This window comes from Mytilus californianus, unplaced genomic scaffold, assembly GCF_021869535.1.
Source record: "Mytilus californianus isolate M0D057914Y unplaced genomic scaffold, xbMytCali1.0.p SCAF_15, whole genome shotgun sequence".
Classification (NCBI taxonomy): Eukaryota; Metazoa; Mollusca; class Bivalvia; order Mytilida; family Mytilidae; genus Mytilus; species Mytilus californianus.
In genome coordinates, this window is record NW_026262637.1 from 2320142 (window position 1) to 2337953 (window position 17812).

Below are 17812 nucleotides of genomic sequence, written 5' to 3' on the forward strand. Positions count from 1 at the left end.
TTCATCTGGTATCAACTCTTACTGACAACATAAAAGACAGATTTCCAGATTCGAAGATATTTGAGGCCTTCACTATATTCGAACCAGCCTCCTTTCCAGTCAACATTTCCGACTTACCCCACTACGGAACCAGTCAACTGTCCACACTGACCAGTCATTACACCAGCTTTGACAAAGACACCACCTTACAAGAATGGAGTACAATCAAGTATATAATTTTCAACAACTTTAGACATCTGAGCCCTGCTGATCTACTTACAGAAGTGACACCAATGAAAGACCAATTTGTTAACATTGTAAGCTTAATTGAGATCGCCAGTGTCCTACCAGTTTCTAGTGTAGAGTGTGAGCGTGGGTTTTCTAGGCAAAACCTTATAAAGACAAAGCTCCGATGCAAGACCAGCACCGACACTTTGGATCAGCTGATGCGCATAGGATTAGTGGGTGTTTCTGTCAAAGACTTTGACCCAAAACCAGCACTCCGTCAGTGGCAGTCTAACCGTCAAAGACAAGTGTACCAAAACAACAAACAGAATGCTTTCTCTAAGCTTATGAACATTAGATAGACTTATATTGACTCTGTGTATTTGTGTTACCATTGATAGACTGCTATGTGTATTGAATATTTATAGACTGTCATTCCTAGAGTATTACAATGCAATTGTTTTTCATTGAACTGTTGTAATTGTGTACAAACTTCTGTTCAGAAAAATTATTTATTTTTTTAAAATCATGAATTTTATTATTAAATTCAATTGTTATCACTATACCAGACTTGAGTTATTTATTCAAAGAAAAGTTGAATCATAGTTTCCCCTTTTTGATCCTCATATCGTAAACCAGGTGAATACACATTATCTTTTTGTGTATCAGGTAATCACTTACACTCTTCCAAACAGCAGCAATTTGAACAATACAAACGATATCTTGTACATGCAATAAGAAACTCAACACAGTTTATTAATTGGTTTACATAACTTTATTTCAAAATGATGAAACATGCCGTAATTATTCCTCTTTTAATTTATGCAAATTTAAAGGGTTATGCATACGACCTCAGTGATGCAATACACAACAACAAAACGTCTCCTCGTGTAGTTTCTAACTCAGAGACATCACTGTTACTGTTAGATCAGGGTACAGTTACACTTGTTTGACCCAATACTTCACAAAAAAGGACTTTACTTGTCCATGTGCAAGACTTGTCACCCTCAGAAAAATGCATTATTGTGCATCACGATTTTATTACATCACAAAAAAAAATGACCGAAATGACTTGGGAAAATTTCCGGATCCTTGATTGAAAGGATACCAAAATAAGTTCATAGTACAAAATTATTTATATGCAAACAAATGTTTTCTTCATATATATTTATTGAGTTTTGCACTTAATATATTATTTGGACAATTTTAAAGTTTTCAAAATAATTGGTGCAAATTAAAATGAAGCCTAGAAATTAAAACAGACCAATAAAGTGCTTTACTTTTTCATCAGAAAACAGGAGATGACGCCAGACAACAGGAAACAGAGGAGTTACGACGTAGAGTCAGGTTACTGGAGGATGAATTGAAACGTAAACAACAACAGCCGGAGAAACCATACGAAAGACCTCGGGAGCCTGAACCTGCTCAACCAAAGAGAGAAAAGGTACGTGTAGAAGGTTAAATGTTAGAACTAGATAATTTAAATTTAGAAATGCAGAGTTTTTGTTAATGGGAAAATGTGACATATGATATTACAATAGTTAAAAATTACCTTTAATGTTTTCTAGAAATATGATCCATCAACAAGTACAGATATGAAATTATTTCATGTAAGCATTAAATTCAGAATTTAAAAAAATTCAAGATTTGTTGAAACAACAATTTAATTTAGAAGTGAATAAAATAAGTGAAATAAGTTACATCTATAATTGATTGTGATTCCAAATTCTTTCGCGCCTTATTTGACACATGGCACTAATGGGAGATGTATGTGTAAGGTGCAAAAAAATTTGCTGACTTTATTTCATATAATAAAGTTCTGCAATACTACAATATATTAAAATAGAGTTGTTAAATTTCAGACTGATGAAATGATTAAATGGGAGGAGAGTAAAAAATGGCAGAAGACAGTGGAGAAAATGAAATTAAGATTGAAAGACAAAGAGGAAGAGAATGAAAGAATTTTAAAGGCTAATAAAGTATTCAAGGATCAATTTGATAGGTATGTGAACATTTGTCTTTCTCTCATTCTTGTTTTGACAGATTCTAAAATTGAGAATGGAAATGGGGAATGTGTCAAAGAGACAACAACCCGACCATAGAGCAGACAACAGCCGTTTACATATATAATATTGAATTTGATTGGACAACAAAACAAAAAGTTACTTTTGATAAGGTCTGTACATGTAACCTTAGAAATACTTTTGGTTTGAGAAATTTAGTCCTGGAATCTGATGCAGACAAATTCTGAATGTATTTTTCTTTGCTGTAAGCTGCTACATGCAATCAATGTTTTCATTTTTTTTTATTTGATATTGTCTCAAACACACTACTGTGAAAGCACTATTATTCATTGGTTACCAATTTTCGTGGTTTTTGTGGATGGCTTTATCCATTAATTTAAGTGTCCAACAAATATAACAACTGTTGTCCAAATCAAAACATGGACAGATCCCCATGTAGGTTTGACTACATGGATATTGGCATATAATCTAGAGAATACATCAAATATAAGCAAACACACAATGAACTATATGTACAACTTCAGACAGGATTTACCCATTTAATCTCTGAAAAACCTAAACTGTACAACTTTTAATTTTTTAATTTTCATAAAAATAATAGTTTTGATCGATGAGAGTCAGATTTTCCGTGAAGATATGCTGGATGATGAAGTGTTCATTTCATCTCCTCATAATTCTCATACGAAAAATATCTTTGCTTGCTTTTTTATTTCATAAGAATTGATTCTACAATTCAAAAGAACATTTGTAGCATTTTTTCATGTACCCATTTTCTTCAAGTGACATGTTTATAGCCCAATTAACACCTTTGATGATCGTTAATCTGTTGACCATTCGATCTCAGGTTGATTATTGTCATCACTTTTGATTACATTTGTGCAACAATTAGAATGTTTACTTTGAAATTTCCTTCAATTGAGACAACTTGTAAGCATAGGTTATTTCTGAGAAAGCAATTATTCCATAAAAAAAATGAATGAATGTTGTCAGAAATGAAAGACGAACAAGTAAGATATTGAACACCATATTTTGCAATGTCCTACAAAGCATTATAAAACAACAGTGCATTATTTTCAAGAATCTTCGTTTCTGATTGCCTCAAATTTTTCACTCGTTTTTTTTTCCCCAGAAGACTAAATTCCACGAATTTAAGAACCCACGAACATGTAACTTTTGCTCAAACCACGAAAATTGATACCCACAAATAAAAGTACTTTCACAGTATCTGTTGTGTTATGTGCTCAATAAATTTGAATCTTATAGGGAACCAGTTTCTGTTTTTACTGCTGAACATTCACTGAACACATTCAATTTCAGGGCAGAAAGAGAGAAAGAGACCTTACAAAGAAAATTAACTAACTTACAAAGAGGCCCAACTGGTGGTCCATCTATTGCATCTTCAGGAAAACCAGACCATCAGATAGAGGCACAGAAGACACAAAATTATCAGTTACAAGAAGAAGTAGGCATTTGTTTTAGTTGGACAGAGTTTAGCTTTGTTTTGGGTGTCTAAATCATTTAAGGTTGAGTAGTATATGAAAAAAACATGTGAAACTGCAGTCTTACAGCTTGAAGCTGTCATGACCTATTAATACAACTGTTTGTTATGTATGTTTGTTATGTTTTACTCATGTCTTAACGTCAGCCAGTTGATTTGAGGACACAGTTATCGTCCTTTGATTTTCGTTGTTTACGAATATAGTTCCTATGTGGACAGTGTATAACTTGCAAAATTTTTTTCATATAGTTTCCAAATTTATTTATTCATATGTCATGCAGGAAATATAAAGTATGCGAATGAAATTATATGTTTTTTAAAACACTTTGAGTGATAAATTTTTAGGTTAAGTAGTGTTTTCATTTAGTTTTCATAAGGTCAAAATTTAGTATGTCTGAATCTGTCATACCAAATAATAGACCTCCTTAACACAGAATTGTCCATAGTTTGAGTTAGAGCTTGTAGACTTTTCTAAAATTTTGATATAATGTGTCTCTGAAGTAGTACACTACACTGTAAAAATTCCTTTGAGATAGAGCAGGAGCAATTTTTTTTATTTTAATTTATTGTCTAACAGAAATGAACAACGAAATAACTGTGTTCTCAGGCCAGTTAACTACAGTTTTTATTAGAATTCTTCAACTGCACTACCTATTGTCTACTCATTCCGTTCATTTCATTTAAACTTTGGTGGATAGTTTTCTCACTGGCAATCATACCACATCTCCTTATTTTTATATTTTATCTTCTTGCGATATTTTTCACTTTGCATATCAAAATATACAGATTTCTAATTTTAAGAATGTACCTGAATGAAAATAAAATTTAAGATGGTTACTGTTCTCTTTTGCAGGTATCTAATTTAAGAAGGCAGCTTGCCATGGACAAAGATGCTGCTTTCCAGGAATTACAAACTAAGAATACATATCTACAGCAACAATTGGAGCAAAGAGAACACAGGGAGCAAATTATAGCCCAGAAAGCTGTAACTACCTCAGCTGTGAGTATTACAAATACAGGGAACAAATTATAGCTCAGAAAGCTGTAACTACCTCAGCCGTGAGTATTAAAGAGAACACAGGGAGCAAATTATAGCTCAGAAAGCTGTAACTACCTCAGCTGTGAGTATTAAAAACACAGAGAGCAAATTATAGCTCAGAAAGCTGTAACTACCTCAGCTGTGAGTATTAAAAACAGAGGGAGCAAATTATAGCTCAGAAAGCTGTAACTACCTCAGCTGTGAGTATTAAAAACACAGGGAGCAAATTATAGCTCAGAAAGCTGTAACTACCTCAGCCGTGAGTATTAAAGAGAACACAGGGAGCAAATTATAGCTCAGAAAGCTGTAACTACCTCAGCTGTGAGTATTAAAAACAGAGGGAGCAAATTATAGCTCAGAAAGCTGTAACTACCTCAGCTGTGAGTATTAAAAACAGAGGGAGCAAATTATAGCTCAGAAAGCTGTAACTACCTCAGCTGTGAGTATTAAAAACAGAGGGAGCAAATTATAGCTCAGAAAGCTGTAACTACCTCAGCTGTGAGTATTAAAAACAGAGGGAGCAAATTATAGCTCAGAAAGCTGTAACTACCTCAGCTGTGAGTATTAAAAACAGAGGGAGCAAATTATAGCTCAGAAAGCTGTAACTACCTCAGCCGTGAGTATTAAAGAGAACACAGGGAGCAAATTATAGCTCAGAAAGCTGTAACTACCTCAGCTGTGAGTATTAAAAACACAGAGAGCAAATTATAGCTCAGAAAGCTGTAACTACCTCAGCTGTGAGTATTAAAAACAGAGGGAGCAAATTATAGCTCAGAAAGCTGTAACTACCTCAGCTGTGAGTATTAAAAACACAGGGAGCAAATTATAGCTCAGAAAGCTGTAACTACCTCAGCCGTGAGTATTAAAGAGAACACAGGGAGCAAATTATAGCTCAGAAAGCTGTAACTACCTCAGCTGTGAGTATTAAAAACAGAGGGAGCAAATTATAGCTCAGAAAGCTGTAACTACCTCAGCTGTGAGTATTAAAAACAGAGGGAGCAAATTATAGCTCAGAAAGCTGTAACTACCTCAGCTGTGAGTATTAAAAACAGAGGGAGCAAATTATAGCTCAGAAAGCTGTAACTACCTCAGCTGTGAGTATTAAAAACAGAGGGAGCAAATTATAGCTCAGAAAGCTGTAACTACCTCAGCTGTGAGTATTAAAAACACAGGGGGCAAATTATAGCCCAGAAAGCTGTAACTACCTCAGCTGTGAGTATTAAAAACACAGAGAGCAAATTATAGCTCAGAAAGCTGTAACTACCTCAGCTGTGAGTATTAAAGAGAACACAGGGAGCAAATTATAGCTCAGAAAGCTGTAACTACCTCAGCTGTGAGTATTAAAAACAGAGGGAGCAAATTATAGCTCAGAAAGCTGTAACTACCTCAGCTGTGAGTATTAAAAACAGAGGGAGCAAATTATAGCTCAGAAAGCTGTAACTACCTCAGCTGTGAGTATTAAAAACAGAGGGAGCAAATTATAGCTCAGAAAGCTGTAACTACCTCAGCTGTGAGTATTAAAAGCACAGGGAACAAATTATAGCTCAGAAAGCTGTAACTACCTCAGCTGTGAGTATTACAAACACAGGGAACAAATTATAGCTCAGAAAGCTGTAACTACCTCAGCCGAGAGTATTAAAACACAGGGAGCAAATTATAGCTCAGAAAGCTGTAACTACCTCAGCTGTGAGTATTAAAACACAGGGAGCAAATTATAGCTCAGAAAGCTGTAACTACCTCAGCTGTGAGTATTACAAACACAGAGAGCAAATTATAGCTCAGAAAACTGTAACTACCTCAGCTGTGAGTATCGTATAAAAAAATCTGTTTTTCTGATAAGGAAAAAAGGTAGCAAGTTGTTGCCTTAGCACTGGGATTTCAATCCTGAACTTGAGCATAGATGTAGTAAAGGCAAACATTAGAAAACTAACCACCACAATTAAGAGTTTTGTACAAAAAAACTATAACAGGTGTTGAATTGCTAGTCCCACAGATGAAAGTCTTGCAAACTAAACTAAGTCTAGATCAGAAAGGTGTCATTATTTCAGCTGTGAGTTAAATCAACTGTGAGTTAAATTATTGAAACATAGATTAAATTTTGTAGGAGTTTGGGTCTTCAGGTACAGTGGCAGCCAGAGAGTATCAGGAGATATTTGAAAAGAACCAGTCACTACAGAGACAGATGTTAGCTTTGTCGGAAGAAAATATAGAATTCAAATTTGAAAATGAACAGCTTAGAAAAGATGTTCCAAGATTACGAGTATGTTTACTTCTTAAGTCTTACATTTTATTTCAATTTCTCATTAGTTATTCTAAATTTCAGATGAAGTTTTAGATATTTTTGGTATCAATAAACATGTATTATTTTGGAAGATTCAGATTAAGAAATTAAATTGATCCTCTTAATGTGACCAATTTTTTGGCCAAACCAATTTTTTGTTTATATGCATTTTACTGAAAATTAATCCAAAAGGGGTAAAGTTCATGTATCAATAATGTAGTTAGGAAAAACATGTTGTTTTAATGTGAGTTGCAACCAGTTAAGTGGGACAGATTAGGCGTTGATGTAATCTCTAAAGAGCAAGGATGAAAGTTTTCCTCAAATTCTAATGGATTTTGATACTTTCAAACTATAGTATACCGGTAATCCTTTTCTCACAATTGGTGTTTGATTTCTGGAATTCAATTTCTCTAATACAGTCATAATGAAACAGAGAACAAATAAAAAAGAACATGTGCATATTTCCTAGTACCATCTTATATACAAATGGGATTGCTGTAAAATGTACCATTATGATTAGTACCATATTAATAACCCTACAGGGAAGAGCTAAAGACTTACAGAAATATGTGGAAGCCTTAAAGATAGAGAATGCTCAGCTTGGTGGACACAATTCATCCAGGTCTGGAGGCTCAATGGACTCTATAACCTCTAGTGGCATTAGAAGGGTATGTATTGTCAAATATAGAGAATCAGCTCATTATGCATTGTCAGGTGCTGTTGAACCAATTCATCCGGATAAATAACTAAGACTCCATAAGTTCCGATTGAGATCAAAAGAAAAGATATTGAAAATTAAATGATATGTTTGATTGTATAGATAACAACAATTTCTGGCTCAGTTTCTTAGGAAATGCTTTTATTTTACTCTCCGATTTTCTTGACACACAATAGGAATGTCAGAAATGTGATTAACTAACATCTACAAAAGGAAGGGTATGGAATATATATCATTGCCCAAATGAGATGTAATTATATGTTCCCTGGTGAGTCAGTCGAACCATTAGATATAACTAACATCTACAAAAGGAAGGGTATGGAATATATATCATTGCCCAAATGAGATGTAATTATATGTTCCCTGGCGAGTCAGTCGAACCATTAGATATTCAGCAAAAACAATCACTTATATCAACCAGTGCCCTAATCTTAGAATCAATCATTATTTTTCTAGCTATCACAGTGATTTTAATTAGTTGTAGTAGTTGTATAATTTTTACAGATTGGAGAAAGTGGTAAGAGTACTAGAGAGTTAGAGAAGACTGTAGCCTTACTGAAGAAGGTTGTAGAGAGAGTTCAGACAGAGAATGAAATACTGAAGAAAACAGCTGCAGGGGAGGCTAATATACGTGTACAAACACTTCAAATAGAAAATGAAGGTCTAAAGGTAAAAATAGGATATTTTATACAGATGCTACAACTAGCAGATAATGTTTCTCTAGTCGTTTGTACATTCACAGAATAGAGCCTACTAAAGATCTTAATATTTATCAATATGTTGTAAAAGTACTATTCAATATTTCAATGTTTGTTTTATTTTTGTTCCTAGACTCTTTTAGAACTTTTTGTAAGATATGGGTGTCTCTATCTTTGTTGTTTGGTTGCTGTCTTCTCCAAGTACATTTCACTTCCTTTGATGTTAATACAAGTAGCATAATCATAACTTAGGGATTACTAATTATATTTGTAACTCCTACTTAATCAGGAAGTGGATTTTATTTAAACTGTCACAGAAGTTTCCTTACATAACATCCATCGAGCTCCTTATATTTTATATTTTTTATGATAATTTTTTCAGAGTTAACCATGGCAAATCATGGTCTTTGCAAATTCTATGTTTGAAGGATAATCTTGTGTTGATATCTGCCACTTCTCCTAAATCAGATCAAGGGTTACAGTGAACTTTTGCAGAATCATCATTTCATGATGTCATATGTACAGTCTATTTCATTACTGGATCAGATGAATCTCTGTTGTTTCCATTTATAGAACATGGACTTTGTCATTTTAAACTGGTACTGAATAGAAGACCCCTTGTCCTCTTTTACTTCTGATTGGATTTCATTGAAACTGTCGGAGTTTGTTTGGTAGATTCATATCTAAATTTATACAGATAAATCATTGTTTAACAAATATTGTACAGTTATAGTATGATAATATACTATAGATTAATATTGCAGTTTATGAAATATATATCTGATTTTGTTTTTAGGGTCAGCTTGAAGATCTAAGAAACAAGATGGGTTCTACATTATCAGAGAGATATACCAGTCAACAGAAGGGTACAGCCAAGATGATGACAGATTATGAGAAAATGAGGAAAGATTTAATGAAGGTTAGTAACATACTCCTACACAACTTGTAATATAAACTTATCATATATACTGACCAATCAAGTACAACTTGTCATTCATTTTATTTGGCAGATTATTATTCAAACCTTAGTCTGGTAATATTTGTCTTTATCATATACTTAGCATTTATATGATAGTTTTTGCGTATGTGTAAAGAGTAGAAGTTAACTAGCCATAAATTCACACCCAGGTTGATGACCCATATCAGCCCTATGTGATTTCACCTGATCAGGCTGATATGGGGTTATCAGCTTGGGTGCGTTCATACATCGGTAGTACATGATAAAAAGATTAATGCATGTCCTTTGCTATTTTGGCCCGGGTATCATCCTTATAACCCATTTCAGCCCGAGACATAGATATGGGAGTCTCAGGATGATACCCAGGCCAGTATGGAAAAGGCCATGTATTAATCTGTATGTAAATAATACTTGCATTATTTGAAAACCAACACTTGAATTCATCTGGTATACTTCAAATAAAAGCCTTCTATCATATAACTTTACATGTGTACTCCAAAATGAAAAACAAAGTTTAATTACATTAATCAGAATGGACTTTTTCTTGTAAAATGTATGTTCATTTTAACATTTTGATATACAAAGGGGAATAACTCAAGTTATCCTTATTGGACATTCTTATTATCTGAAGGATAAAAGTTGTTTCATAGTGTGCACAGTAGATTTTCAGTACAACCAAGTAAATTTGAGTTTATAATTGACAGGAAATAGAAACAAATGAGAAGTTACGTACAGAGATCAGGAACCTGGAATTCCAAAAAGAACAATTAAATGCCCAGTTACAGGATTCTAAATCTATGTCAGCTTTAGACAGGACAACAGGTTCACAGCAGTCAGTGGATACCAAGGGATGGAAGGCCTCTGTAGCCACACGGATGTATGAAGGCAAACTTAAAGATGTAGAGACAGATCTGGCTAAAAAGGTAGGATCACCTAGACATGGCTGTATTAGAAATCAGGTTGCAATTGTTAACATAAAACATTTTAGGAGTCTCTACTGAAAATTGACACAGCAATATTGGTTCACTAGATGGAGTTATAAAACATTTTTGTTTAAAAGAGGTGTGTAGCATACAACTGTAGGTGCTAATTTTTGCAATGATTTTTTTTTTTTGTGTAAATTAAACTTTATATTTTAAACATTGTATTTATTTATACTTCAGAATAAGATGTTATCAGATACCAAGATTTTACTGAAGGAAGCTGCAGAAAGGGAGCAGTTATTACTTCAAGAAAGAGAGGAACTGAGACAAAAAGTAAGATCATACTGAAATTACTATACTGGGGATCCATTATTATTTTCATTTTCACGGATTTCATGGATAGGATGAAACATGAGTATCAGAGTTAGAAAAGAGTTTCCCATAGACTTTGAAATAGAATTTTGTTATTTCCAAGAAAATCATGTATATACAAAAATAGAGTTTTTCTTTAATCCATGATAATTGGAACTCCAAAAACTAAATAAATAAACCTACAGTCCACCACTCTATGGTAAGCCTGTCCATTTTCAAAGTGTGCTGTTTACATTTTTATGTTGATATAATGTACAGGTATATACAAGCTTACAAAACTTCACTGAAACCTTAGGTACATAGATAACACCTACATGTAGGGTAAAAAAGTAATAAAGGAAAAAACAGTGTGACAAAATAGTATTACATGTATTTTGCATTAAAATACTTTTAAAAAAAGTTTAAATGTGGGGAGGTTTAGAGTCACATTTATCAAATTTAATGGGTTCTTATTTGGAAGATTTTGATAAGAATCCTATTAAACTTAAATTTGGTTAAAAAAGTGTGCCTCCTTACTCCCACTTCCTTTTATATTTTTGAAAAGCCTTAAAGGAGGTGCCAAATAATAAAATTGCAACTTGGGTATATCAATTCAAATCAAAAGTCTTTATTCCTAATCAAAGGGCCCATATAGAGCATATAAATCAATACAAATCACAAAGTTTATACAATATCCATACAAACAACACATGCAATCTTCATTTATATGTTTTGGAGTTTAGTGTGACGTCCATTTTCACTGAAATTGTACACAATTTCATTTAGGGTCCAGCTGTTGACCACCTCGGTGTGCGGGATTTTCTCGCTGTGTTGAAGATCCATTGGTGGCCTTCGGCTGTTGTCTGCTCTTTGGTTGGGTTGTTGTCTCTTTGATATATTCCCCATTTCCATTCTCAATTTTACCATACATACTGATTGTTAATAATTGAAAATAATTAATAATTGAAAATAATTAATAATTGAAAATGATTAAGAATAAATATGGAAACGTGATTAAAAACATAAATAAAATGATGGGAGAAAGCCAGTACAAAGAGGGATAACTCCATTTGTATTTCTTAACTTGTGTCTTTTTTTTCCTGTCTCAGCTGGAAAATTTTTATTTAGACACAGACTAAAAACTGTATAAAAATCTAAATCTTCATTTGTCATGATCCAGACAAAAAGATTTTCTAAATTTATATTTCTCAAGATTTGGAAACTTTTGAAATAAATTTTGTAAGAATTCTAATCTTGGTGAACTATATATAGAGGGCACTCTAAAACAAAATGCAGTTCATTTTCTATCAAGTTAAGTGAACAGTGTTGACAGAGCCTTTCACATCTGGACAGAGGTTCACGTTTTCCTGATATTGTATTTAGTTTTCGTTCATGTCTCTTTCTATTCTCAATCTGTGTTTACTCAGTCTAAATTTTGTTAATGCATCTGTGATGGTATATTATAGTATATGGATGAATTGTCAAGCTCCTTATTCTAAACAGGAAACTGGTGACATAGGAATGATAAAAAACTATGAACATACTTATTTTCATCATTGGGACACAATTTTCATAATCAAAATCCACCTTTATGACAATAAAAACTCCCCAAAAAATATAAATGTATATATTTTGATATAAAAAGATCACATTTTATTCAAATCTCTCTAAATGTTTTGTATTTCTTAGGATATAAGTAAATATGTAAAAGTAGATTGTTATGTGATATTTGTTTTATTGATTAAAACTATTTTAAATGTAGGTATCAGCTATGGAGAGGTTCCCTAAGGGACATAAAGGAGATATGAGCAGAGACTTACAGCAAGCAAGGTAAATGCCTTAAAATATTGACAATTGTATGGTTAACCAGTACATTACATAGTTAAGTTTCAGTTCTGTTGTGTATTGATTCATTTTCTGAGGTGTAGCTTTTTTTTTTAGGTCAAAAGTGTTTTTCAGTCTTTTTATCAAGCAGGAAGACATTTGTTAAATTAATTTTGTTTGAGGAAACAGTTTCCCTGTAGTGAATTTTAAAACATATGAAAGTCAGTTGCATATTTTAAAATAAATCATAATGATACCTGTTTTGAAATATGTCAAAGCTCTACCTGGGGTTATTGAACTTATCTAAAAAGTTAAATCGGAGAATACTTATAAACTAGAAACTTCAGATAGATATTGCATGCCCTGTAAGTAAAATAAGCTTTAATTTAAGGAAATGATTAAATTTATCTGTTTTAAAGCCATTGTTATATAAAAAAGAATGGGGCTCCCAACTATGTGTTTAGAATTATACAATAAACCATAGCTATTTATCCCTTTTTTGAGTTGATTATTTTTTTTAATTTTTGAAACTGTTTCTCTCTAGCAGTTTTCACAGTAATCTTTTGGTACTATGGATGTCAATATGAAACAACCATACAATATTTTTGGCTTAGGATTAGTACTTTTACATTTTATTCCAGACTACAGATAGAGAGATTAGAGAATGAGAAACAAGAATTACTACACAAAATTACAGTGCTAAAACAACAGACAGGACCTGGTGCTCAAGAGGTTAGATTAATGTTGACATATTTGTATCACACCAAACTGTCCTTTCTTCATTAAAACAAGAACGACACCTTTTTTGTTTATAACATGTTTAAATCATTTAAATTGTAAGTGTATATTTGTTTTTTTATTTTCATAATCATTTTCTTCTGTAACAGATTATTTACTGTGATAATTATTCATAAGCATGTTTTTGTCATTAAAAAAAAAATCTACTTTTACTTAAGTGTTTTTAGTATTACATATATTAATCTCAGGACTGCTTGATGGTTTTGTAGTAGCATGCTCACCTCAAATGCGGGAGGTTGTGGTTTTGATCAAAGACTGGGTAAAATTAAAAACATTAAAAATTGGTATTTTTAGCATAGGTGTTAGGCTTAGGTATGGGTTAAAGTTAGGTTAAGAGTAAGATTAAGCATAAAATATCCCTATATGGACTGGATCCCCTGAAGTAAATGAAATCAGACAAATCTGTTATTTTATTTTTATGTAAATCTATTTCAATATGACACAAAAGCGTACAACAAGTGTCTGATTTCAATTTATGTCAATTTATTTTTAGTATGACACAGATGCTCAAAATAAGATGGCTGCCTATGACAGACTGATGAATGAAAATGTAGAGATAAAAATGAACCTGAAGTCAGCTAAAACAGAGAAAGACAAAATGAGACTAGAAGTTGAGAGAGTAAGTTATACAAAGATCTTATTATTTCTTATCATTAACCTCTTCTTATATTTTGTTTCAGTGAAAGTAAATTATTTCTCTTGTTTTGTTAAATATTACACCCATTTTAAATTTCTGTTCTTTGAACATGAGATAATTTTCAGTAGGGATGTTCTTGAACTTGTGAAGTATGCAAGTTTATTTATTGTTTTAGGAGCAAACAGTGAATTTTAATGCTACTCCTTTAAATGTGATAATGTTTTATTCGTATATAGTATTTTATTTGATATTATCTGGTTATTTTCTTTTTGTAAATGAAATTCATATAACGAGAGATCATTCAGTATTGTAAAGTAGAATGCCCCGTTAAGATATCTGTTTAAATAAACAAACAGTTTGACAAAATAAGATATAAAGGCATTTTTAAGGTTCATTATATGTTACAAAACTGGAGTGACTCCTACAAGAGTACTTAAATTATTTAAAATTGAGAATGGAAATGGGGAATATGTCAAAGAGACAACAACCCGACCAAAGAGCAGATAACAGCTGAAGGCCACCAATGGGTCTTCAACGCAGCGAGAAAATCCTGCACCCGGAGGTGGGCCTCAGCTGGCCCCTAAATAAAAATATGTACTAGTTCAGTGAAAATGGATGTCATACTAAACTCCAAAACATATAAATGAACTAAAATTAAAAAAACATACAAGATTTAACCAATTTGATATTTTGTTTTTTTTTTTCAGATGAAGAAAGAACTACACAATTTTGGTCCTGATTTCTTTGAAGAAATAGAAGACTTGAAATATAATTATAAACAGGCTTTAGAGAAGAACATTTTATATGAAGAAAAAATGACTCAGTACGGATTAACGATAGATTTACCTGGAGGAGGACACTGACCTGTGTGAATACATTTAATGATTAGTCATATACAGAGAGTGAATCTCTCTGATATTGTAACTGAAAGATCTGTTGAATACTATACAGTAATATAATTAGAGATGGATGAGTTTATTCAGGAGTATATGAATGTTATGACTTTGAGATCTGTGGTACAATGGTATTGATATCAAGATTTATAAAAAAATTATCTGTTGAGGAACTGTCAACCTTTTGATTTGTCTGTATTGGTATAGCCGAATAGAACAAATGTCAGTGTATTAGTCTAAGTGTATAGTAATTTACTATTGAAGTAGAAACAAAAGTTATGAATTAAACAACAGGTTTTACTTTATAGTCAGTTGTAAAGTTGCACAGCCAGTTTTACTGGAAAATTATTTGCCAAATTGATAAATTTCAGAGTAGATTTATACCAGGTTGTACCATTGCTATTCAATTTACTTCAGTTGTTATTAGTGCTCTATGAACGAATAATTACAATCTTATACAAAAGTTAAAAAAAAGATGTATTGGTCTTTTAATTTCTTATTGCGATTATTTAATTAAATGAGATTTTTAATCATTAATATTTGTTTAGCACAAGAGTAAATTAAAATCTAAATTATGTCTCCAGTCATCTGTAATTTTAGTATTATTGATTTTATTTTAGTTCGTTGATGTCTGTAACGTTCTTCAATGCTACTAAAATAACCACCAAATCAGGTTCTTTGTTTGACAGCAACAGTGATTGTATAAAAAAAAAATCATAAAATGAACAACATATAGTTGGTAATGCAAGGATTTTAATTGCCTACTTTCCTAATTTATGTAGATTATATGCAGAATTAAAATTTCTGCTCAGATTTTTTTCAAATTTAAATCTTGCATATTACTTTTGTAACAGTAGAACTTTCTGTATTAACTGTAGATCAAAAGAGCATTGTAGTTGTCTTTATCTGTGATATTAATGTAGATTTTTGTATAAAATAATCTATTTATATGTTTATCCATTCCATCCATATATACATTAGTGACTGCCGTCCAAAGATACATGTAGAAGTTTCTTTCTAAATAAAAAAGCGTCAGAATATTTTATGTTTTTTCTTGTTCAATGTTTTGCATCATTTTAGGAAATATTTTTCATTATCAAGTTGATTCTTTTTGTTCCTCAGAACTAACTGAATCTATGCATTGCTTGAAATTGACACTTTAGAAAGGTGAATGAGGTCAAGATAGATATTTAAATGATTTCCCAATGATAGTGGAAGCTATAATCATGCTTGAAGTTTCTGTCATATGTTTAATTTAACTTCAGCACATATTTCTCCTACTGTAAGATTCATTTCATTATAGAATGTTGGTACTCATAACATTTATTTTACAAAAGAAAAAGATTTAAAAACACTGAAATAACAAACAGACAATTTAATCTTAATAAAACTATTGTTATTGTTTTAATTGAAATTTGGTGATAGGAAATGATTGCCAATGAAACAGCTTTCCATTTAAGACCAAATGAAAAGATGTGAAAAATTACAGGTCACTGTAGTGACTGTACAAACTTCAACAATGAGAAAAACCCATACCTTATAATAAGCTTTAATAGGTCACTGGAAGACTAAATGTAAAACAATTCAAAAAAGAAATCCACGACCTGATTTATACTACAAGTGGTACAATAAAGGGGAAAAACATGGGAGACAGCTATCAACAACGAACTCCCAACTGGGTACAGGTACTTAAAGACCAAACAGCCTATTGTTTATGCGCATCAACTAACGCAACTTGGTTTTGACATAAAAGCTCTATGACGTTGTTTTTAGCCATAGAAAAAACGTCAAATTATAACATCCTATTTCGCGTTTTCCACGGATTCCGATATAATGTACACGTTAAAATACGTTTTTCAAGAAAAGTGGAATTAAGCGTCACTCTAATATCTAGTGAAAAAAATTAAACACCAATGGACATAATAGATACTACACTATATATATATATATCTGTAACCTTGCATGACATTAAATGTTCAAACACAAGTTTTGAATTTTTTACGTGTGTACATTTTTGTACATGGGTAAATTCTTATGTCTTACATTTAGGATTCAAATTTTGTGATTTTCAAAATTGAGCTTTTTGAAGGTTATACCGATAAAAAATTGCTCTAGTAGTTTCGATCTACTGACACTGTATGCATGTTGAGATTTACTTATTCTCTGGTTGATTCCCATAAAATGATATCTGACTAGCAATGAAGTTCTATTTTATTTATACTGCTTAATTGAGATAATCTTTTAGTACAAAATAAAAATTATAAATGTTCATTGTCTTTTGTCTTTTTTTTTCATTTCAAATCGTTTAAAGGGAAAAACTATAAAGATTTCGCTTGATCTCACCGAAGCTTAAGGCATAAAATTTATAAAATTAATACTCAGTGAATGTGAATTTAAATAAAAAATTTAAGGTGTATAAAACTAAACTTGTATTAAATTTAACTTATGAGAAAAACAATTGATCCAGGAATAAGATCCAACATAAAATTTCTCACTTTCAAGAAGCTACAATGACCGGAAAGATTGAAAACAAATTTCGATTTTCAGTGCCTGCAATTGTATACATACAACCTTGTCTATGTTTCCAAAGAGTGCAATTTAGATTTATAAGATTTTATACTTTTTTGAGAAATACTTTTATAGTTTTCAACGGAAATTATTTCTTACAGTTTAAATGAAAGTTGTTGAATTCTATACTAATTATCGAATTAAAAACTTATTTGTATTTTATATTTACTGTCTCATTTATTCAAAACCCATGAAATATTAATAACGGAGATCGTATTGGCTATTATAGGTCGAATGCATGTATAACGTTTTAGAGTTAAATACTTGTATACCTATAATTTCAATTTCCTTAGATTTTGAATATTCAGAAATAATGAATCCGCAAACTAGATGGAATAATTTGTATACGCTCGTCTTAGTCGAGACACATAATGGTATTACATAGTCCGTCCATGCTT

At 31.8% G+C, this 17812-nt stretch overlaps 1 protein-coding gene across 1 annotated transcript in view; it reads left to right on the plus strand.

Annotated features, from left to right (window-relative positions):
* Positions 1-15889, plus strand: part of LOC127725185 (centrosomal protein of 290 kDa-like) — a 68504-nt gene extending 52615 nt beyond the window's left edge. The window contains exons 43-56 of the mRNA XM_052232030.1: positions 1496-1648; positions 2067-2206; positions 3546-3690; positions 4580-4726; positions 6870-7025; positions 7589-7714; positions 8269-8433; positions 9259-9381; positions 10125-10343; positions 10584-10676; positions 12457-12524; positions 13160-13250; positions 13810-13935; positions 14661-15889. Coding sequence (XP_052087990.1) covers positions 1496-1648; positions 2067-2206; positions 3546-3690; positions 4580-4726; positions 6870-7025; positions 7589-7714; positions 8269-8433; positions 9259-9381; positions 10125-10343; positions 10584-10676; positions 12457-12524; positions 13160-13250; positions 13810-13935; positions 14661-14816 — 1908 coding nt within the window. The 3' untranslated portion in view covers positions 14817-15889. The remainder of the gene's footprint in view (positions 1-1495; positions 1649-2066; positions 2207-3545; positions 3691-4579; positions 4727-6869; positions 7026-7588; positions 7715-8268; positions 8434-9258; positions 9382-10124; positions 10344-10583; positions 10677-12456; positions 12525-13159; positions 13251-13809; positions 13936-14660) is intronic.
* The last annotated feature ends 1923 nt before the right edge of the window (positions 15890-17812 follow it).